The 23,134-nt window shown below is 40.7% G+C and overlaps 1 protein-coding gene across 42 annotated transcripts in view; it reads right to left on the reverse strand.

Moving 5' to 3' along the window:
• Positions 1-1,809: 1,809 nt before the first annotated feature.
• Positions 1,810-23,134, reverse strand: part of PTPRD (protein tyrosine phosphatase receptor type D) — a 1,487,793-nt gene continuing 1,466,468 nt past the window's right edge. For all 42 annotated transcript variants that reach the window (XM_048502785.1, XM_048502811.1, XM_048502810.1 and 39 more), the window contains 4 exons: positions 20,577-20,702; positions 11,934-12,088; positions 7,845-7,980; positions 1,810-5,871 (listed from right to left, as the gene is read on the reverse strand). In XM_048502785.1, the coding sequence (XP_048358742.1) occupies positions 5,803-5,871; positions 7,845-7,980; positions 11,934-12,088; positions 20,577-20,702 (486 nt within the window). In that variant the 3' untranslated portion in view covers positions 1,810-5,802. The remainder of the gene's footprint in view (positions 5,872-7,844; positions 7,981-11,933; positions 12,089-20,576; positions 20,703-23,134) is intronic.

Raw genomic sequence — 23,134 nt, forward strand, 5'->3', positions numbered from 1 at the left:
TAACTTTTTAGAGTTTTTTGAAAGTATCAACAAGCATGGGGCTGAGTGTGAAAATTGTTGCCACAGTTTGTTGAGTCCCAAACTGGAAACGCGGGGGTCCAGTGTGTGTCTGGAGACCAAGCCCTATGAAAAAAGGCTGACGGACATGGGAACATTCAATCTGGAAAAGGGGGAACATACTGCTCTTTTTAAGTATTTGAAAGGCTGTCATTTAGTGGAGGGCAGGAAGCTATTGCTGTTGGCAGCAGAGGATAGAAGCACGAAGTGGTCCATTATCATGGAGCATATTTAAATGAATAGACAGCCAGTTTGAGATTGCTGCCTGTGTTATGCTGCTTCATGTCATTTAAAACATGTTTCAATTCTAGCAGAATTTCACCTTTGGAGCTATAAGTCCGCAAACCACTGAAGGAATTATTGTGAGTACCGCACCAGGCCACAGGTGTATTCTCTTGCAAAGTGTCAAATATGTTTCATTCCCTTTAAGGGCAAGGTGTGAAGACCTGTCTATATCTGAAACTGCATAAACAGGCTGCATCATTTTCTCTGCTCATTTCTAGGAGCTGATAACCACCTCCCCAGGTCTGCTTCCTTGGAGTTTTGCTGAATGTACATCTTCTGCAGAATGCACAACTTCAGCTTTATTAGGTGACTTACAGGTGCATGTGAATTTTAGCTGCCAGGTACTGGTTACCTCCTACACTGATAGGGACCATGCTTTTTACTGCTCTCGAGATACAGAGTGTTTGCCATCTGATGTTTGTGTTTAAGTTTAAGTTGGTGGTTGCTGTGACTTTTAAATTTTTATGATGTATTTTAGCTGAAGTATTTTATTGTACACTGGCCAGAGCCCTTTGGGGCAGTTTAGTAAATCTAAATTATAAAAATAAATAAATAAAAAGGTCAAGAGCAGATTGAGGTTGATGCCAAGAGATATGGCAGAGTACAGCATTCAGATGTTGCATCATTAAAATACTTGTCATTCCTAAACAACACTTACTCAGTAAATATACTTACAAATATTTTGGTTGCCTGCAGAGCCACTGATCAGGCAGTTATGACCAAAATAATTGGTTCTGGACTGGACTGAACTGAACCCAAATCATTAAGGCGATTTTGATCAAATCAATAGCTGATACGTAACAGAAGGAATAAATAACATGAATAGCAATTTTTCCTCCATTGAAGAGAAGTGGAATTGCCTGGTTCAGTGGTAATTCCTATCTTTAGATGCATGAGATGCTTTGAAAAACAAGGACCTATGTACTGTTCCTTTTGGAGAAGAAGAAGTAGTAGTGTTAGTAGTAGAAGAGTTTGGATTTATACCCCCCCCCTTTCTCTCCTGTAAGGAGACTCAAAGAGGCTTACAATCTCCTTTCCCTTCCCCCCCCCCCACAACAAACACCCTGTGAGGTGGGTGGGGCTGAGAGAGCTCCAAAGAACTGTGACTAGCCCAAGGTCACCCAATTGGCATGTGTTGGGAGTGCACAAGCTAATCTAGTTCACCAGATAAGCTTCTACAGCTCAAGTGGGACAGCGGGGTATCAAACCCGGTTCTCCAGATTAAAGTGCACCTGCTCTTAACCACTACACCAGTCATACTGCGTTGAAAGATGCTGGGGCATGACTCTGAACTTACAGATGCCTATGTGTAGTCTGAGAATATTGCTTTCACCAAGTGACCAGTTATGTTGCCATTACAGTTGATATCACTCCGGATCTAGAATTCTGAGCATTTCACAAGAAAGACGAAGAAAAAAAAAGCTTTTTGATTTTAGCAAGCATGGCTTAAGAAAAGACAACCAGAGCTGCATAACACTGACATTTTTATTAGAATTCATTTGTAACAAATGGAACTTGTGTCAGCAAAGAACTGATTTTCATACAGACTTTCTTTCGCCACCAATGTAACGAAGTAAGAAAATAAAAAGCACGCCTTTCATTCTGTAAAACATTTACGCGTACTACTAATTAGAGGTAATTGTATTTTTTTAACAAGCCATTTTACAAGGTAATCTTTTTTTTTAATTTTTCAGTCTAGGCATCCAAAACGAGAGCAAAGAACACAACTGGTATTATCTTTGTAAAGACACTCCAAGCTTGAATGGCAAAGCCACGTAACAGATGGATGACGGGACCTGCAGCCTTCTGATATTCTGGTGGAGTATCAGGGCATTCAAAGGACAGAAATTAAAATTGTAAAAAGGTGGGGGGAGAGGGGGAAGAAAACCTGCATTTTATTGTTGCCCCCGCAACCTCCCTCCCTTTAACATGTTTTGTGTTATTTACATACACACAAGTGGATTTTCATAAGCAGTTTTCTTATAGATGGGTTCAAGTAATAATACTATTGGGTGTAGAATCAATAGGGCAGTGCATAGTAGAAAGGTATAGAAAGTGCAATTCTCCCTAGAGGACCCCTTCCCTTCCCCCAACCATCCTTGCCAATGTCTAACCATGCAAACCATTTTTTTAAAAAAGAGCTAAAATAAAAGTTCTGTACAAATAATTTTTATATATTTTGCGTATTTCTCCATTGTTAACTAATTACAAAATTATACACAACTACACATACATAGGTAAATTATAGCACCGTACTGGTTATGCTGATGAAAACAAATCCCGAGCTTGATAAATGGCAAATAATGAGGCCTATTCATTTAAAAAATTGAGAAAGAAGAAAATCGCTAGACAAAAAAGTTACAGAAAATGGAATGCACATCAATGATTCTGACAGAGTTCCCTTTAGAAGCACTCCTGTAATAGCATGTGTGGATGTTATGTCCTTTTTTTTCTCCTGTGAAGAACTCACTTTCAATAGCAGTTTGCCTAATGCTTTTCTTTTAAAAGTCAAAATATTGTACCAGAGTGGAAGGCCTGATCTATTTGTTGCTCTCATGAGCCACTGTCTTTCCTGGAGCATGTCCACACAGGGCTTTCTAGAAGTATCAGCCATGCACATGTGATCTCCATAAGCCACACAGGTTCTGTGCACCCCTGATATTGCCTGCACTGCAGGTTTCCTCAGAGCAAAGCCACACAAAACCCTTTTGTGAAACAGTGCCTCCCTTTGGGGGGGGGGGGTATTGCTTTCTGCGCTTCCAATTTTGCACTTAATTACCAAACAGAACACAGAAAATTTCTGTGCAGATGTGCCTTTCATCTGTGCTTCTAAAGCGTAGCATTTTTCAACCATGAATGTCTGTTGACTGTACTTTTAGCTAAAAGCACCAGTTGTATTATCTAGCACTTTCTGTATTCTTTTGACAGAAATTAAAAGGAAACATATAGTGCACATTCTTTTCTGATTCTGATGTAAATTAGAGAATCTCATTCTGAGGTAGCCTTCTATAATACTTTATTATTATACATATATACTTTTAAGTTTTTCCATTTTTGCGCTTTTTAAGGTTTTTTGTCTTTGTTTTTTATAAAAGTGCTCAAATAGAATGACTTCTAGTGTTTGGTCTTTTAATATTTCTGGTAGCGATGAATTAAACATGGAAAAAGTAAATCTTAAATCAAGATGAAGGTTCTTTCGATATTTGTATTAGACATGGTAACAGGTTTAACTAAGACCAAGACAAGAGAAAATGATTTCCTTTGAAATGTTTCTCTGGTGCTGACCATCATAAAAAATATAACATAACCGCTGCCCTGTGTCCATTTACCCAGCTTTACTGACCTATGGAGGTCCCAAAGTAAGATGAGCACACCTTGGCCACAAATGAAAGACAGGTTTTAAATTAAGAACCACTTTAATGCCTGCTTCTCTTGGAAGTAGGAGAGCCATCCTCTTTTTCCACAGTGGCAATGCTAGATCCTAATCACCAACATAATAATGGTTTATAGCGCTAGTTTGGAAGAACCGTTACTGGTACGGTAACCATTCCATTAAGCTAACGGATTTGTCTGAAGGCTAGATAAAGGGCCCTTGACTGCCCAACAGCTTTGGATGAATATTTATTATATTTAACACTTGGGTAAACATCAGGAATGCCTACAGTTAAAAGACCTCTTTGTCCATCTATGAAAAAGATAATGCTTTAATTGAAAGAGGGGCGGGGGGAAGAATGAAACAGAAGTATGAGTTAACTAATGTAAATACAGAAAGAACAAAACCTGAAGAAATGCTATCAAAATAGGCATCAAATATAAGGCACTCTAAATGCAAAAAATTAAAATAAAAAACTCAGCATTTCCAACAAATGCTGTATGCCACAAAACATTTCTGATTTAACAGAGCAACATGAGTTTGGCTTTGCCCCATTATACATCAACAATGCAAATTTCTTACTGTATACTATAGACAATTATACGAGTGAATACATTTTTAAAACATCTTGACAACTATTATATTACAACATTCTCCCCTCCTAAGGGGATATGCACTGACCTTTTCCACATGCACACTTCCTATATTTAGTATGGTCTGTTATTGCACTAAGGTGTTACAAATACCAAACTTTACTGGAAGCTTTAACATTGTAAATGTGAGTTTGTGTGTGTGTGCATGCACACACATGATTTCCGTCCTTTATTTTTGGGTAGGACTGAGATTCAAGTATCACTGATGTGCATTCCTCATTTCCCCTAGGAAAAGAAAAAAAAGAAAACCTTGAAATACAAAAATGTTCAGAAATACTGTATGGACTCAGTGTAGCATTTTGGATTTTATCTCACAGCCCCAATAAATCCAAGTCATGGAAGAACTGATATGTGTGTGTGTGTATATACATACATTTATTTATAATTGTGTGCATTTCTGTCTATCTATCTACGTGTATTGCTGTAAATAGATAGAGAGACAATCAGAGAGATATACATATATTTATAGATAGAGAAAGGTCTGTGTGTTTGTGTATTAGTACAGCTTTATACTTTGCGCTTCCCTGTTGATTCCAAAAGAAACTAAAATAAAGCCTTCCATATGTAGATTAACTTTGATATTTCATTAAAAATCAAAATGAAAATGTAAAAGTAATACCTACATGAGGATGTGGTCCTGGAGATAAATATAGGGCTGCACAAAAATGTACAAATTTTCAAATTATTTAACATTTCTACAGCGAGATATTACAGATAACAGTTCTACAGCATAAAAAAACTACAATTCTGAAACAAAAAATGAACAGTTATGCAACTTTTTAAAATCACTTCATTGAATGATAAACTTCTGTTTAAAAAAAGAAAAAAGTTTACACAGTTAAAAATGAAGCACAGGTCAGCAGTATCTTTACAATACTAAAAAACTAAATCAAGGACTTTCTTTTTAAACATTCGCCCTTCTCCCACCCACCCATCCCCAACTGTTGTTTATGAGCAATATGGTGAGAAGGGGAGATGTTGAAGCAAAGAGTCCATCTTCTTTTTTCCAGAGGAGCCAGGTATTGGCTTTTTGATTAGCATCTTGCCCTGAATTGCAGTCCTTCCAAAATTAGCACTGTTAACAATCATGCAATCCTGAACAAGATGATGGTTCTTTGCAGGAATTTCTTCTTCCCTTTAACCTCAACCAAAGCTGAATCCTTGAGGTATCTGTAAAATGTAATCCTTCAGATGCCTCAACCAGTCAGGATTCTTCTGCTGTGTTTCTGGTTAGGTTTATTGAACTGTGAATTGTTGGTCCACCTGGAATAAGGGTTTTTTTTTCTTTTAATATTTCCCACTAATTGGTCTTTAGTTAGGAGTAAAGAAATACTTCTCAAGCACACTGTATGGCTCAGAAGAGGCTCTCTGGATCTTAAAGGGCCTGCAGTTAAAAATCCAGGATGGGTCAGGGTTTTTTTGTTTTTGTTTTGTTTACGTTGCATAGTGATCAAAGCTGCCCAGGTATTCTAGTGCGGCTCGATAGCAGAACTGGTATTGATCCTTGAAAAAAAAAGAGAGAAAGAGAGATTAAGATAAAACTATTTGCTGTACATTCTGGACTCTGTGCCAATAGAATATAACCAGTTTTGTAACCTTGATTTAGAGAACAAGGAGTGGTCATGGGCTTCTGGGCTCTTTCCTCATGTTCTCTGTCATGGGAGCGGGGAGTAGGGGATTTCATCGCCATCTGTTTTAGTGTTGGTTTTTACTTTTGCATATTGGTTTTAAAGTTTTTAATATTTATATTATTGTAAAATGTTTTGTTGTAACCCACCCTGAGCCCTGCGAGGATAGGGCAGGATAGAAATCTAAAATCTAAAAAAAAAATGAATAAACAAATAAATTTCCTATTTCATGATCTTGTTGGATTTACCCACAGACTACCAGAATATCCGAATAACATTAATGTTCCCGTCTTAATGAGGATTTGCTACTGTATGTACACAGAGTGATGAGTTGTGACAAATCCTGGACTGTGCATCTTGTATTTTTACAGTAATATTTGCAAGTTTGGATGTATATGTATGAGTGAACTGTACACATGACAGTTTTACATGTACACAAAAAACTAGTCTGTGAAGTAGCCCATTTTCTATTTGGAACTTATTTGTGTTTATACATAGGGTTCAAACCCATGAAGGATTTCAGCAAACAGTCCCTTCACTGCAGATCTTTGACTCCTCACTGCCACTGGTGATCTCCAGTCTCCCCCAGAGAAATATTTTAGGATGCTGCTGGGCTGCAGCAGGATGGGGAAGATGAAGAAACTCTGCCCCACTGATGGAAATCTCTTCCATCAATAGAAATGTGCCACAGGATCCAAGCCAAAGTGAGAATATGTATGAATGAAGGCAAAGTGGTTGTTTCTGTGAAGATTAATAAGAAGTTATTCCAAATGAGGTTCTATAAAGATTTCAAAAGGTAAAAAGATTCAAACAGGCAAGCCCAGAAATATACACATAGACAAAGGCATGGATTTACAGGGAAATTCTGTAGGACACAGAATACATGAAATTATATATGCATTTCTGATAATCTCCATGCAAGAAAAACATAACATCCTTTTATTTATCACAAATGAAGAACAAAATCTGTTTAAATATGCTTACAAATTAAAAATGGTTGTATTAGTACCATCTCCAAAAGACAAGTAATTCAAACTATTTGCCATACATACAGTAATGTCTCATGTTTTTAAAAAAATCACACAGAAAATGGCATGGTGCAGAAAATTCAAGTCTGTATACTGTTTTTTAATGACATGGTTGAAATCTTAGAACATTTGTACACTGTGCTTCTGAGCATGTGTAGAAAACATTCCCTCACTAATAAACTAGTATTATTTATCCAGTATTTCTTCCATTACGGGTATGATAAAGTATGGCATAACTTTCATATAGCCATACACCTCTTTTTTTTTATTAATCATCACCTCCACCTGTACTGTTGAGGGAAACTATCAATCTCTATGGAACTGTACGCCTTTTCCAAACAATTCTCCTTAAAATTACACTCTTCTTTTACAACTGCCCAATTCCAACCAACTGTTCAGTATGTTCTTCTTCCCTTATATATGAGTAGTCAGTTAAGGATTGTTTCCAGTTTCACAGGTAAACCCAAGAACAAACCCTTTCATTTGTCTTCCACAAAAGAAATACACTCAAACCTTCTCCCCTATTTTCCAAGACCTGCACTAAACAGACAGACCTCTGAAGAAGGACAGCATTTGTTGGGTAAGAAATGTGCTTGTATCCCTTTCTTCTTCAGTAGCTGAGGAAGGTTATGGACTGCAAGGGAGACAATCAAATTTATTTCTAGAGCATCTACACTTCATTGGTATGATCCATCACTACAAACACAATATAAAATAGGCAATCATTTCCTTACGGTACAAAAGTATCAATCACAGGAGCAGAAAATATAGTTTGTTGATATTCCACATATTCTGTATACATGGATACTATTTTTCTCACCTCTGTCTGTACCATGGCTGGCCGTTGCGTCCTTAACATTTTGACAGTTTGGAAGATATCTACAACACCTTCATATCTCATTCTTTCCAATACGATGCTCAAGGTTATGAACACACCAGTCCTTCCAACACCCGCACTGTTGCATTAAGAAAAAGACCAAATATGGCTGTATGCTGTGCTATACATGACTTAGATGTTAATTTTAAAAAAATGAAAATTAAATGTAAAGGTATCATTATGTAGTAAACTCTGAAGGATCTGACAGAGAAATAAATCAGGAATTATTTGGAGGGAATACTATTTTCCACAAATTATAAAACAGTCCATTTGAGATAAGGAAACTGGGACTCTTATTCCTAACTCAGAAAGTTTGTCACTAATGTAGGGGTTGTTTGAATTGAAGATGCATACAGTTTACATAGCACATAATTTTAAAAAACTGACCTACTGAATGAACATTTTTTTCTTTGTGTTGAGAAATGACTGTTATTTGTTGCTGGCCACAAATCAATGTATAGTGAAGAGTATAACCCAGGTTGTGAAAGAGCAGGGGTGGTCTGACCCACATTAAAAAATGCTAAGGCTGGCTTACAGTTTGTTTGGATCAACAGCCTCCTAGGTTTTTCGTTTTAAACAAAATCTGGAAACACTGTTCTTTCATGGTCTTTTAATCCTCAGTACTTTTTCCCACTAAATCTCTGGAGAAGTAATAAGGAAACCAATAATGATATGACTTGATGATTTGGTAAAGCTGAATCACAAAAACTCTCTAAAAAAGGTCAACATGCTTTGGGAGGGGGCACGGGCGGGTTCAGCCAAATAGCAAAATTGCAGGAAAAAGTCAAGCTGAATAATGGGAAGCCTGAAAAATCCAAATAGATATTCGGGTTTAATGGTATTCGGCTGTCTGAAGGTCTAGTTCCTGCTGCAGGCCCAAGGAACCCTCTGGCATGGGGCGGGGATGGGATGGGTCAGTGTGTTCTTAGGGGTGGGGTTAATGTTAGTTGGTTCCTTTTGGGTGGCATAAGTCTGTTGGCCCCCATGGAGGGATTTCCAGAGGCAGGGAGAGTTTTGCAGTTTTCTCTCTCCTGCACCTCCAGAAAGCATTTTGGAGGTAGTCACCCAGTCTGGATTGGGCTATTGAAGGCACAGCCAGGGCAGAAAGATGGGTACCTTATTTTCCCTTATATATTGCTGAGTCCTGGTTTACCTACATGTGATAAAATGTAAAAATTTAAATGCTTTGGTTGCTAAAAGTGTTGTATTAGTCCAGTGAGATATCCAATTAGCTGTAAAGCCATTCCTTGCTAAATTCTTCCTCTGGGTCTTATGTAGCTTAGAAAGCTCTTTTCCTGCTTTTGTTATGGATCCCCTTCACAAGTCATGTTCTTAAAGACAAGACAGAATGGCAGGGTTCTATCCATACCCTTGCAGCTGCAATAACTGGCAGAGCGTTTTCGCTGTGTTAAACATATAATTTTAAATTATAAGAATTTAGAAAGAATTTAATAAAGAGGAGACCACAACATATTTTAGTTGACTGTGTAGAACCTTAATATGCTAAAACTGTACCATAAGAAATTCAGTTTAAAAGGAACACAAAAATACCTGCTTCTCTCACCCAAATTTTAGTTCACAGTCCTTAGACTATTATTTGTCTGAGACTGAACATGTTGGTTCAGACACAAAACCAAAACACAATTTTAACTAACCATTATTCATAAAACCCGGAACTGCTAATGATCACTGAATACTGGCTTGTCTCCCACACAGGTCAGCATGTTAATGTATGTTCTCAGTGTTTGTATGCTAAAGAAAACTATGACCTGGAAGGAAACCCATGATGTTGTGCAAACACATCATGCAGAGTGGCTAGAACACAAGCTCAGAACTTTTTTAAAGAGACATTGATCTGCATATATCCAAAAATAGTTTTTACATCGGCTATTGCTATTTCACAGTAACCATGAAAACAGGTTAGGATTATTATCATCTCTATGTTGTTAATGGGAGGCTGATAGAACAATGCATTGCTTAAGGCCACCCTCCAATGACTTTCTGGCTCAGTCACTCACACAATCAAACTGTTTTTTGTGTTCTTCACTAGTTTACCTTGTTGTCAAACCATTCCATCTGTACTGGTTCTGGAGGGTTTTCTGGGCTGTGTGAAGGGACGTAGGTATAGATTTTTTATGGGGGGGGGGTTGGGGGTGGGGCCACACCCCCACCCGCCCCTAGTGCATGGCCACGGCTCCCCAAACCCTGCCCCTGGCCTAGCGCTTATAAAGCAGCTTTCCAAGGCCAGGGACGACAGACTCCCCCACCATGCTCTCCCCTGCCCACCACCAGCTGGGCTCCCACTGGGCAGCTGGCAGTTCTTTCTGCCCTTCCCTCTGGGCAGAGGCATAGAGGGAAAATGGAGCCCAGTGCGCACGCACACACACACACACACACACACACACACACACACACACACACACACACACACACACACACACACCCCTGGGCAGCCACTGTGATGCTGGAATCCGCTCCCAAACAGCATCACTTTCAATGGTGTTTAAACTAGAGAGCCCGAATTCTCCTGTTAAATCCACCTTAAAGGGAGAATCTGGGGTCCCCAGTTAAACAACATTGAAAGTGATGTTGTTTTGGGGTGGATTATCCCTCACCCTGAAACAGAATCACTTTCAATGTGGCGTAGTGGTTAAGAGCAGGTGCATTCTAATCTGGAGGAACTGGGTTTGATTCCCTGCTCTGCCATTTGAGCTGTGGAGGCTTACCTGGGGAATGCAGATTAGCCTGTGCACTCCACACACGCCAGCTGGGTGACCTTGAGCTAGTTACAGCTTTTCAGAGCTCTCAGCCCCACCCACCTCACAGGGTGTTTGTTGTGAGGGGGGAAGGGCAAGGAGATTGTAAGCTCCTTTGAGTCTCCTACAGGAGAGAAAGGGGGATATAAGTCCAAATTTCTTCTTCTTCTAAACTGACGACCTCAGATTCTCCCTTTAAATCCATGCCGAAGGGGGTGGATTTAAAAGGAGAATCTGGGGAAATTTGGGGGGTGCCTGCTGTCAGGGTGCAATTGTTATGCTAGCAGCACCAAACTTTTAGGGTATATTTAGGAGACTCTCCTAATGATACTACCCAGGTTTGGTGAAGTTTGGTTCAGGGGGTCCAAAGTTATGGACCCTCAAAGGTGTAGCCCCGTGGTGGCGAACCTTTGGCACTCCAGATGTTATGGACTACAATTCCCATCAACTCCTGCCAGCATCACCAATTGGCCATGCTGGCAGGGGCTGATGGGAATTGTAGTCCATAACATCTGGAGTGCCAAAGGTTCGCCACCACTGGACTAGCCCCATCTCCTATTACCTCCCATTGGAAACAATGGCGGATGGGGCACCCCCTTTGGGAGTCCATAGCTTTGGACTCCCTGGACCAAACTTAACAAAACCTGGGTGGTATCAGTAAGATACTCTCCTGATGATACCTGCCAGGTTTGGTGAAGTTTGGTTCCGGGTGTCCAAAGTTATGGACCCTCAAAAGTGTATGTCTATGTCAGACTGCACAGGGAGGCCATTGAAATTCATAAACACCAGGACAACTTCAGTAAGAAAGAAGAGACTTTGAAGATTAGCAGGGCCTGGCTCCCAGTACTTTAAAAATGGACTGATAACCCCACTTGCAATACAATGCACTCAACCACACCTTTGCATAGCAAGTTTCACCCAAACAGTTAATGATTAGTTCCCCACCCTGGGACATGGACAACATACCATACTAAACTTTCCCTTCTCACTTAGACACAGTGAGAAACAGACTTTTCTCTGTGATACACCTCTGAAGATGCCAGCCACAGATCCAGGCGAAACGTTAGGAACAAAATCCACCAGACCACGGCCCCACAGCCCAGAAAACCCTCCAGAACCAGTTGAATCCGGCCATGAAAGCCTTTGACAATACATTCCATCTGTACTTCAACTTCAGCATCCAGAAATTATCATAAATTGATCCTGTTGTTTCAAATGGACTTAGAATAAGGATAAGTAGCACAATGATACCTACATTTCTTTTAGTTTTACTTACCTACAGTGAACAGAAATTGGCCCATCTTGCCCAAATTGCTCTTTCGTTTTATGCACTTGGCCTATGAAGTCAATGAACCCTTCCCCCGACTTTGGCACTCCTTGTTCAGGCCAGTCGGTGAACTGGAACTGTCTCACTGTTCGAGACTGGCCATCCTTTAATGAAAGCCACACATACAGGATATGGAAGTTAGTAGGAACAAGATTCAGGGTGGGGGAGAGATAAATCAGCAAGGAATATAACCCTCAACAAGCAAAAATAGAGAAGGCAGCATTTGTGAAGACATTTTTAACTACAATGCTGATGACCCTATGTTTCCCTCCTTGTTTTGCAGCTAGCAAAGCCACAGTGACATAAGAGTGTAATTTCTCTAACCACAATGATACTCAAATTACTCCCAGCATTGGAGAGGATGTTGTCTGACATTTAAATGCTGGAAAAACTGACTCTGAAGACAAGGAAATTGTGAGCTTGCTTTTTTTTTTTTGGCTCAAGGTTAGTGTTTGTGCAAGACATTGGCTTGGCAGCCAACAAAATCAAAATCCTCTTTTAAAACCACTAACATTTTCCACTTGGTCAGAGGTAGTTTCAAGTTCTTCATACTGCCCTTAAACTAGGAGCATATCTTCTGTGAAGGGCATTCTCCAGTACCTGGAATATGCTTATTCAGAGTTTCCAGTCTTTTCTGATAGTTGCCTCTCTGTCATATAGAAAATGGTAATGATACTGGAACCACCATAAATCCTAGTGTCTATACATCCAAAAAAATTGTGGTCAGTGGAAGTTGTAATGGGTGTCACACTGTATCATCATACTTGTAAAATACTGCTGTCATGGGTCAGTCAGGTATTGGGGACAATGGGTATACCTCAGAGGAAGAAGGGCCCTGTGCATCTAGTTCTGAGCTAGCAGACAACAGTCAACCAGGCAGCAAAGTACATCCAGAGTAGGATATGGAATCATGCCCACATCCCAGCCTTGAGTCTGCAGATGAAAGGCAGGCAGATAGCCCTCCAATATCCCCTATACCTTTGGAGCAACACTGAAAGAAGCTAAGAATGAAGCTGCAAGCAAGGCAACACAGTGCTCACCTCCTGACCTGGCATCAGCAACCTGCTGATAGTGATGATGAATTGTTTCAAGATTGTGACTGAAGCAGTAGGAGCAGCTCTATAAAAGGCTCCCAAGTGGTGCTGTAGGGCATGATTACAATAAGTACAGCAAATGCTGAACTGCTACCACTTCTCTGTCTAAAACTCCAACCCTTAACCCTGAACTGAAACACACTAGTTGCTTGCTTCCCCTCTGGAATTTGACATATGCCTTGAAAGACCATGACTAACTACACACAAGGCGTCTGCTGCACAATGGGGGCAAGTGTGCATCACCACAAAATTTATTGTATGGACGTATATCCTCAAGTCCTGCTTTCACTTTCTTTTCTCCCTGCGGCAAGCAAGATCACTTCTAGAATGAATTTTCACAGTTTCACAGTTGAAGCATGAAGAGTTGCCAGTGAGCACAGCTTTGTCTCAGACCTCTTGCACCTACAGCTAGCCCACCTAGCCTCACTCCCTACTCGCTCGCACTGCTTTGCATGCTTCCCCGGCCTCCTCCCTGTTGTTGACTCCTTCCCGCCTTCCTAAATGCTTGTATGAACACATCAATAAGAACAACACAAGCAGAGTCTCTTTTTGGTTCCATCACATCTCCCCTGCTCTGTTTCTGCTCTCTCCAATGATTGGGTGGGCATTTTTAAAACTTTATTTCAAACAAGATTCTCTTTTAAAGAGCTCCGAGGTAAGCATTCTATGGGTAATGTGCCCATGTTTCCTTGCCAGTACTGCGCTGAGAGCCAAGCAGGTTGCTGTAATATGATCCATCCAGTTGACAAAATAGTACAGTTCGGGGGGGGGGTGATCTCTGCCTGTGGGAGTGGCACATAGATGAGCCAGCAGATTTGCCCTCCCCAGGTCACTTGCCCCAGTGGAGGAGCAAATCTGATGGCATGCAGCCACCTAGGTATTCCGCAGCGATAGGATGCAGAGCCAGATGCTGCAGCAGAGTTCCAGTGCCCCTGCCACTGCTGGCGTAGTGAGGGCGAGTTGGGGATGTGGCTGGAAGAGGAGCCAATGTTAGCTGGCTTCCTCCAGGCCATTTGCCACAGGCTGGCAGCTAGGGCCTCTGACTGAAGCCACCAAATAGATGGCATAAGTCTATTGAGGCCCATGGGCACTTCTCGATGAAAAGGAGGCTTTTTCACTTTGTGAACTTCTCCACACTGCAAAGAAGCCTCCATGGGAGCAGCAGGTCAGTACCACATTAGTGTCATGGCCCACCACCTCCAAGTTTGGATGGAGATGCTCAAATACCCTTGAGTTTTTAACTTTCTAATCATCCATGGAACAGCAATGAGCAGTCTCTATCACATCAGTTCAGTGATCCAGAGCTAAAAAGTCTAGCTTCCATCTATATATATATATAAATCTATCAGTGCGTTTTCCTGCTGACAGGTAATCTCCCAAACTACTGGACCGATTGCTTTGAAATTTTCATACAACGTCACATTCACGTGCGGCCAGTTTCCATACTGTTTCCACACCTCCTGTTGTGTACATGTCACAACTGTGCCAGTTATTGTGTACATGCCACACATGTGACAGTTGGAACCACAGTTCTGTTCCGCAACAGTGCCATCTGTTGGCCGTCAAAGCAACATCCTCTGATACAACGGAAACAACCATGCCTTCCTTGAAAACCAAGCCATCTGGAGTGAAAGGGATGGGGCAGGCCATCTGCACATGGCCCACCCACCCTAGCGGAGGAAGGGGAAGGTGAGGGAGGGTCCGGGGGTTTGCTGGACCAAATGCTCTGAAATTTGAACACAACGTAGTTCATGCCTCCCAGCGTCTTTTAAGCTAGATAATTTGCCTGCAAGGCAAGGGAGTGAAAGGGACAGGGCCAGTCACCTGCACATGGCCCACCCACCCTAGCAGAGGAAGGGGAACATTAGGGAGGGACAGGACGGGTTGCCATGCAAGGGAACAGGAGAGAGGGAGGGGAGCAAGGGGCTCCTTGCCCCTCCCCTCCCTTGCAATCATTGTGCAATGACACATTTTCGAACCGTTCGCTTCCCCTTTTCTTTCTTTTCCACTTCACCAGACTCAGCCATAGCAATGCGTGGCTGGGCCCGCTAGTTATATATCAAAATGAAAACACTGTAAGAAGATCTCTGCACTTTAGGGCCAACTATAGGTAGAGCCAAGATAGCCAACTGTAGGCAAAGATTATGACAACTCCCCAGCTGTTATTCTCCAGCAACTGCTACTCAGATGAAAACAGGGATTCTATCTAGCCATCATAATTAAGAGCTGTTGATAGAACTTATCTTCTATGGACTTGCATTCTTCATTTTCAGAGTCATCTAAGGCACTGTCCATCAGTTTCTTTTTGCTGGTAAACTCAGTCCATGATGATTAGCAAAAGGGAGTTATTCCAACCCCCTCTCCCAAAACAACAATATCTTGCACTGAAGCATTGCAAGTTTTAATGCCGGGCTTCCATTGTATCTTGCTTTGCATGTACACTGTCAGCAGAGTGTGAAATGCAACACACATATAAAACAAAAAAAAAATCCAAGGGATTTAAGTGCAACTGCTGCGCTTGCTCATTTTTGCACATTGTCAATCTGTGTAAGCAGTGACATTTAATAGAAGTGACACAAATTGAGCTATTGCTGTTAACCTTCATGCCTTCTGGATACCTCACACTGAAGGCATCTAGTTTCCCGCCATGGTAGGAGAAACAGCAGATGCCATGTCACTGTGCCTGTAAGCAATAACTGAGGCGTTGTACAAGGAGAGGAGAAAAAAGCTATTGCCAGATGCCAATCTCTTAAAATGGCACTTTTTGCAGAATGAAACCAATGAATAACTGCAATGATTATGGGAATTCCGATAAAGCAGCTTGGAAGCTGGAGGCAAGAAAAAATAATTATTCCCCACCAAAGCAGTTGGTTGTGATTGCCTTGACATGGAGGTGAATATAGGTTGCTTAAAATAGCAAACACAAATGATAACTTGGTTCATGTTATTGCACTAGCACATCTGCAGTATCTTTCTCATTCCTCAGGTACATCATTCAGCAAAGGCATCTAGGGAGAAAGAAGGTTTCTACAATCTGTGCAATCAGAAAAGCCCAATGAAAAATTATAGGCTTGGTTTACTCTTATAAAGGCCAACAACCCATCTTGCTCATTTTAAGTGGCAATGACTTCTCTTTTGCCTGATTAAAGCATATTCAGGAACCATTAAGCTATTGGTGTGCTGAGATGCTCTTGAACCAAGGAACATTTTTGCATCATTAAAAGTACCTTTTACTTAAGAGAAAATTGCACTGATTTACTTGAGACTGACATGCCACACAAATCATAAAACCTGACAGCAAGTTATTGCCTCTATAATGACAAGCCATGGTAAGTGCTTGCTTTCTTGAAGGGAAGTCCAGTAATACTCAGCACAGAAGGCCAGAATGACTCAGGCACATTTCTATTCTTCTTTAACAACTGAAGTATTCTCTAAGGCTGACAACATAAAAGCTATGTTATATCAGAAAACTAACACCAAATCTGTCTGGAAGTCATTCCTGTTTTCACATAGCTGACATTCTGAACTATCTGTCCTCTAATTTAATGAGATATGAACTTCTGTCAGTTGCCAAAGGAATGCCAGGATTCTACTAGCAAATTTGGATCAGATCCTCACTAGCTGAAAGAGGTGTTAACTGACTTCTTTTGCTATAAAGTATCAAACGCAGCCCTGGAATCAGCCGGGGCTGCCGTTGTGGCAGGAGTAGGCCGGCAAACCCCAAACAGTGAGCAACGCGCATGCACATGCTCGACCTTGCTTCGGGACATGGGAGGGGGCAGCGAGCCTATATAAGGTATTGCCCGCCATGCTTCAGACTCTTTGGTGGCTTAGGCAGCGAGCAGACCCACCCTGCCTTCCTTTGGTTAAAATGGGTGGGTTTGGTTTATTTAACTGTTAACTTGCTTTTATTGCAGCCTTTGGCAGGTATGGGCATAGAAGCACATCCTTTTGGGGGAGGCCATGCTTGCATGCCAGACCTCCCCATGGTTGGGGGCCTCCATAAGAGGTCTGGGGGTGGGGCGTGCTCCCTAATGCAAACCACAGAGGCTTTGCAAGAGCTTGCTACCCCCAGCAGGAAGGGATGTCACATAATAGGCATACACTCAGGTGGCACCTAGTAACTTTATGTCTCAATTCCCCAATAGGGATCGGGGATGGTGCTGAGTTCAGCAGGCAGGCTGCCGGGCAGCTAGGATGTGCCCCTTATGCTTGCCCAGCTTCCGTGTTGCTTAATAAAAGGGCTGTGGTCAAACTTTTATTCCAACAAAAGTTGTGTTGCATTCTTGGGTCAAACTCTGCAAATTAGCATGCAACATCATTAGCCCCTGCAAAACTATTTTACAGATACCAATGCACCCCCACTCCACTTCACCCCACAGCTGTACTTACTAAAGAGTTACCTGATTCCTGTCTCTGTCTAGCCCTTTGAACTGGATGACCATCTGGATTTCTATCTTGCCTGTCACAGCAGATAAAATCAAAGGCCTCTGAAGAGATTATGCACACTACAGAAAATGCTCCTCACAGACATCATTACCCTGTGTGCAACTGCCCCAGCTTGTTGACCCTGGTAGTTTACAGGAGGATGTAAATGTAAAGCAATAAGAAGAATGACATTCTGTGGCACACCTGAACTCTCTGTTGCAATTCGCCCTGCAACACAGGAATATTGTTGCACCTGAACTTACATGGGATCACTGAAACCAATAAAGGTGCTTTATTATTCAGTTATTGTCCCTGTTAATAAAAAAGACCTGGCAGCATAAGATTGTTTTCAGTGTGTGCAAAGCAGCAAGAGAGAAAATAACCACAACCAAATTATACTTTTCTACTTTATATATCCAGAGGGTCAGAATCATAGTTGCAGTGATATGAACAGGGCTTTGCATATTCCATGACTCAACACATATAGTGTAGAAAAGGGTAGCAACACTCATCATAATGGGTGAAGTGTGCAAATTGCAAAAAAACCTTTGTGTGCTGTATGCTACGTGTTTGCGCATGGGCGGGGGTAATACTTTCCTGTGCATTGAGCACATCACTACAGAATCCCTGTCATTGTGGTTTTGGCCACCTCGCGCCAAGAACAGAGAGCAGTTTTTTTCCACACAGTTTTCTTTCTTAATTATCTTGTATGAACACAGCAGCATGATAGTATTGAGATTATTCTTCACAAGCCTGCTTTTATTCTATGCTTGTTTCAAGCATTTCAATCAGCATCAGGCGAATACTCCACAGACCATCTGAACTTGTGCTGAAAGTCAGCAAAGGTGAACTTATGAACAGCTGACTTTCTTCTCAATGGTCGACTGATGCTTTGATGTCAATTGTCACAGACAATGTTAGTAATAATAATTACTTTGCATTTGCCTTTCAAGCCTTCAAAGTGGTTCACATGCATTATCTCTGTAATTGCAGACATCTGAAGACTTGACAATGGAGTACAGAGGTTGGCCTTGCAACAATACAGTTAACTCTACCCTTAACAGCAGAGGTTATCAAGTCCAATTAATTGTAACTGAATGGTGACAAATATTATTGTAATTGTCACTCTTAAACATTTAACCCCTGATTCCAAGTGCATGTCCTTGGAGGCAAGTACCGTCAAGCTGATTAGCACTGCAGGTTGAAAAACAAATATTTTGTGAGGCTGGATCCAAACAGACATTTTTTGTCCCAAATTAACTACTTCTAAGGTCTACTGGTTTCAACAAAAATGCTGAGCAGGTGCTTAAATCTCTCCCATTGAAAACAACAGAAGGAAAATACTTTATATTGTTCAGATCAACATCTATGCCTGCTGTTAGATTTTGCAAACCAAACATTGGCCTCAGTTGGCTGTTTAGCTATGCCCCTGGATGACTGCCTTGTTCCTCCTGCGTTTTTTGTTTGTAGCCAATTTTAGCTGCAGAAGCACTGAGGAGACAACAGCTTAGAATCTTAGAAAACTGAGCTGGAGTGCTTAATGGAAACTCAATTTATTCCACGTAAACACAATATTGTTAATTTTCTCTAATCAATGTTATTGCCATAGGGCTTTCCAAAATGGAGTGGGCTAGGAATTTATCCTGCCATCAAGTGCAAAGTGTTACAAATCACAGCTTGAAAACGGCTATAGTCAGGCCTATCAAAAATGTTTATATATAGTTAATCTTATATCAGTGCTGAACCTCCAACTCAGCCATTCAGATAAGAAATACAAAATGAAAATTAGCCAGTCAGGGTCATGGCTGTGTAGCTCTTCTCTGCAGACAGATTAGAACGCTGAGGAATACGCTTTGCCAAGAATCAAATTATAATGTGTAAAGCTTGTCAGGCTTCCCTTAAGAATGCTATTTGCTCTGCAGTTTTTAAATTACACCACATTAACCTTCAAGCTCACATGACCTAAAGAGCTGTGGTAGAGCAACATTGTATTTACAGGCTTAAGTGATGAAAATTCTTGAAAAGGAACTCTGAGAAAGACACAGCAAAGGAACAAGCCAGCAATATCCCAGTCTTCTAGTCAGTTAAATGCTCATTAAACCAAAAATGTATAAAACACCATAAAGTTCTGCTGACAACATTTGCTTTGTCTTACAAAGATAGTAAATATTTTTAATAGTTCTTGATTTTGGGAAATAGTTGTAGATCAAGACCTAAGCAATAATTCTTAGTCTATCTCTGAATTGCATATACTTTGTAGGTGGGGATGTCACTAAGGTGCTGGTTGTCAATGAGGGAGTACATCTGCAATCATGCACAGACCTCAAGCACAGATACAGGTCAGTTGCCTTGCCTGTTAAAAAGTCAATCTCTAAAGTATTAACATACTTTTAGGGAGCATTATGAAATACATAATTTCATAATAACATAAACATTTAGGGAGCATTATGAAACACATAAACCAGATTTTGAACTCAAATGGGTCTGTTCCCTTGGCCTGCTCAAATCCCATCCCAAGGGATTTCTGATGAGCTATCTCACCAAATCCAAGCAAAAACCTTGATCCTAGTAGTTAAAGATGGTTATATATATGTCTGGATTGCTTATCCAAGATCAGAAATGTACACTTCAGGCTTACAGAAGAAATTCAGCACTTACAAAATTAATCTGTGAATGCCAAAATCATGCCTCAGAGTCCATAGGATCTGAGACTTCTTAAAGACTCTTAGAGATGGTTCTCAAAGTATTAGTTTTTTAAGAAATGATTTTCTGATTTCTTGGCTCAAGTTCTAAGCCCCAAAATATGCTTTGGTGAAACACTGGAGGGAACAAATGGGTAAAAAAGAGGGAGGGGAAGCAAAGTTTGGGCTGTTCCTTATCCACTCCTGGGGGTTTATTCCACTAAAGCATGTGAACTTTGACAGAAGAGCTTCAGACTAAATCCCCAGTAGAGCAGTGGAATTGAACTCTAAATGGGATGAACTGTATGAAGCCACTCAACCATAGAATAAAAGCAAACTACCATGAGTTTGAAACATAAGATGATTAGAACATGCTCTATTTGACTTACCCTGGCATCTGTGACCTTGAATTCTCTTAGGATGTACTGTGGCATATTATACTCTGCCATGGGATCCACCACAAAGTACTGATACCTTGCTGAGCGCTCTGCTGGCCAGTACTGGTGACATTTTTCCTGGAGAGGATGAAAAATCCAATTTTTATTTATTTTTATTCCATCCAATCTTCCATGGACTTGGAATCACAATACTCTTTTGCCAAAATAGTTGAACCCTGGTCTGTTGCATTCACAAATAATACTGTATTAACTGCATTAATATTGGTATCATGTCACGTGTCATTTCAATTAGACTGCATTCTTAAATAACACTGTTATATGATATAATATCATATACAGTATTAGCAATTGGCTGCAGAACAGGTGTTCTTTGCAGTGGTGCAAGCATAGTTCAACCTTAGCTCTAGGATTCACCTTTGCCCTGTCTTGGGGAACCAGAAGCCTTCAGCTGTGAGAAAGCCATTGTGCCCACCACAAGGGCCATCAGAGCATTTCTAACCTCTGATGGGTTAGGTAAATTTTAGTGGCAATGAAACTCAGCTGGGCAGCTCTTGTCTTGCAGCAGCAATTTATGGTAGATGGTAATATCAGACTGCCAGTCATAGTTACTAGAGGTGCCCCAAACTAGAGAAATTGTATCTTTAATATGTGTTGGAACAAACCTTTAAAGAGTCTTTATTTTCCTTTCCCCAAGCTTTTTATCCACTTCTTTTCTCAGTAACTTAGTACTTCAAGGCTTACTGTATGCCAGTTTTACAAATGATGTGAAACATTTTACTCTCCAACAAAACAAACACACAACTAATATGAATGAATGTGAACCATACTCAATTAAATGTTTGTCCTTGTTATGTTTGATGCCTCTGCCAACTTTCTGATCCTTGCCATCTCCCCACTTCTCTTGCATCTGACACTGTTTTCCCCTCACACATCTTTCCACATTGCATCTACCAGACTTTATTTAAGGACTCTTAACACCCTCTACCTGTTGTTCCATTCATTTTCCAGCCCCAATACTTTTTTTTTTGCTTTATATCTTATCTCTTCTGAAAGCTCCGGGACATTACTGCCCTTCAACTGTGTTGATCAACAGCTCTTTCATCTGCTACCCAAGTTTTTCTGTTGCCTTTTCAATATTTTGCACCTCACAAATTCTTTACACATGAGATATCATAACCCAAAATATGAATAAACCACACTGTCTCAAAGGCAGCACCATAAGATCTATTAGGGCAAGCCTTTTAGTATTTTTCAGTAATCTTGAGGGATAAAAACACCATACTTTTAAAAATGCAGAGAATTTTTATTCCATTCTATAATCCATGGACTTGGAATCACAATACTCTTTGCCAAAATGTTGATTCCAATACACATCTCAGAGGCTTGGGTTAGATTATTAATTTATTTGGGAGAAAAATGTCTGTGGGGGCAGAGTTCATCCCCCCCCCCCCAAACTACCCAGATACAAGCTTTATTAGTATATAATTCTGCGGTTATTGCAAACTGGTTCATTCCTCTGGAAACAGTTTGAGGAAGCTTAATAAAGTTTAAGGCTGTAAACACGCTGCTAGAACTACTATGTCTAGCAGAATGAGTACTGATGAAATCTGGAGAAATAAAAAAGACATGTCTTAAACCTTTAGCTGGTCTTGTGATAGTTTAAATTTTATTATCCAGCTGTATCATAAGCACAATACTGCATTTTCTTTATGGCTTCTCAAACAACAAAGTGTTATATTTAGCCAGCTGGCTTACAGCTCTACACTACGTATGTTCATTCATAAATACACCCCCCCCCCCCCGCTCTCAGTCAATGTGGTTTACTCTCCAGAAGGTGCCCATAGAACTGGACCCTTAACATGCTTATCTAATTCTTATGGTTTTGTGATTCTGAGCATTTAGAATTAAACTTACTTATTTATTTTAAACACTATTCAAATCTAACATTGATATCCAAGATGACTTAGTGGTATGAAAAATGTACAAAGATCTGTTTTGGAAGCCTGTTTTTTTAATATAAGTCTTTAGTTCATCTAAGTATGTAGAAAAATTTAGTTTTATGTTAACATTGCATAGAATCCTTACATTGACACTACAAAGGCGGGTTGCATTCCAGAATGGTAACTTGCACATATGGTGAAAGACTTTCCTTTGCAAGATTGTATGACCAGCTTGCTGCAAGTCTTAAAATGGTCATACTTGATTTGTTTATTTTGCTCCAGCCAAAGTCATCTGAAGGAGTTGGAGACTGTGCCATGATGCTTGTGACCCCCAACTGCAGTCTGTTAGATAGCCTAATATGCAGGTGACAAACTGTTCAAAGTGTTCATTTATTTTTATTTTGGATTTGTAGGCCACCCATTCCCCAAAAGGGTTCAGGAAGCTAAGATGTAACATAATGGTGGTTCAGTCCGGCTGGCCAGATGGAAAAGCCCAATGGAACAGCTCAATCTTGCAGGCCCCGCAGAACTCATTAAAATCCTGCAGGGCCCTGATCTCCGTGGGAAGCTTGTTTCACCAGGTAGGGCCAAGACCAAAAAGGCCCTCAT

Source organism: Sphaerodactylus townsendi, linkage group LG07 (genome assembly GCF_021028975.2).
Source record: "Sphaerodactylus townsendi isolate TG3544 linkage group LG07, MPM_Stown_v2.3, whole genome shotgun sequence".
In the NCBI taxonomy this organism is placed as follows: domain Eukaryota; kingdom Metazoa; phylum Chordata; class Lepidosauria; order Squamata; family Sphaerodactylidae; genus Sphaerodactylus; species Sphaerodactylus townsendi.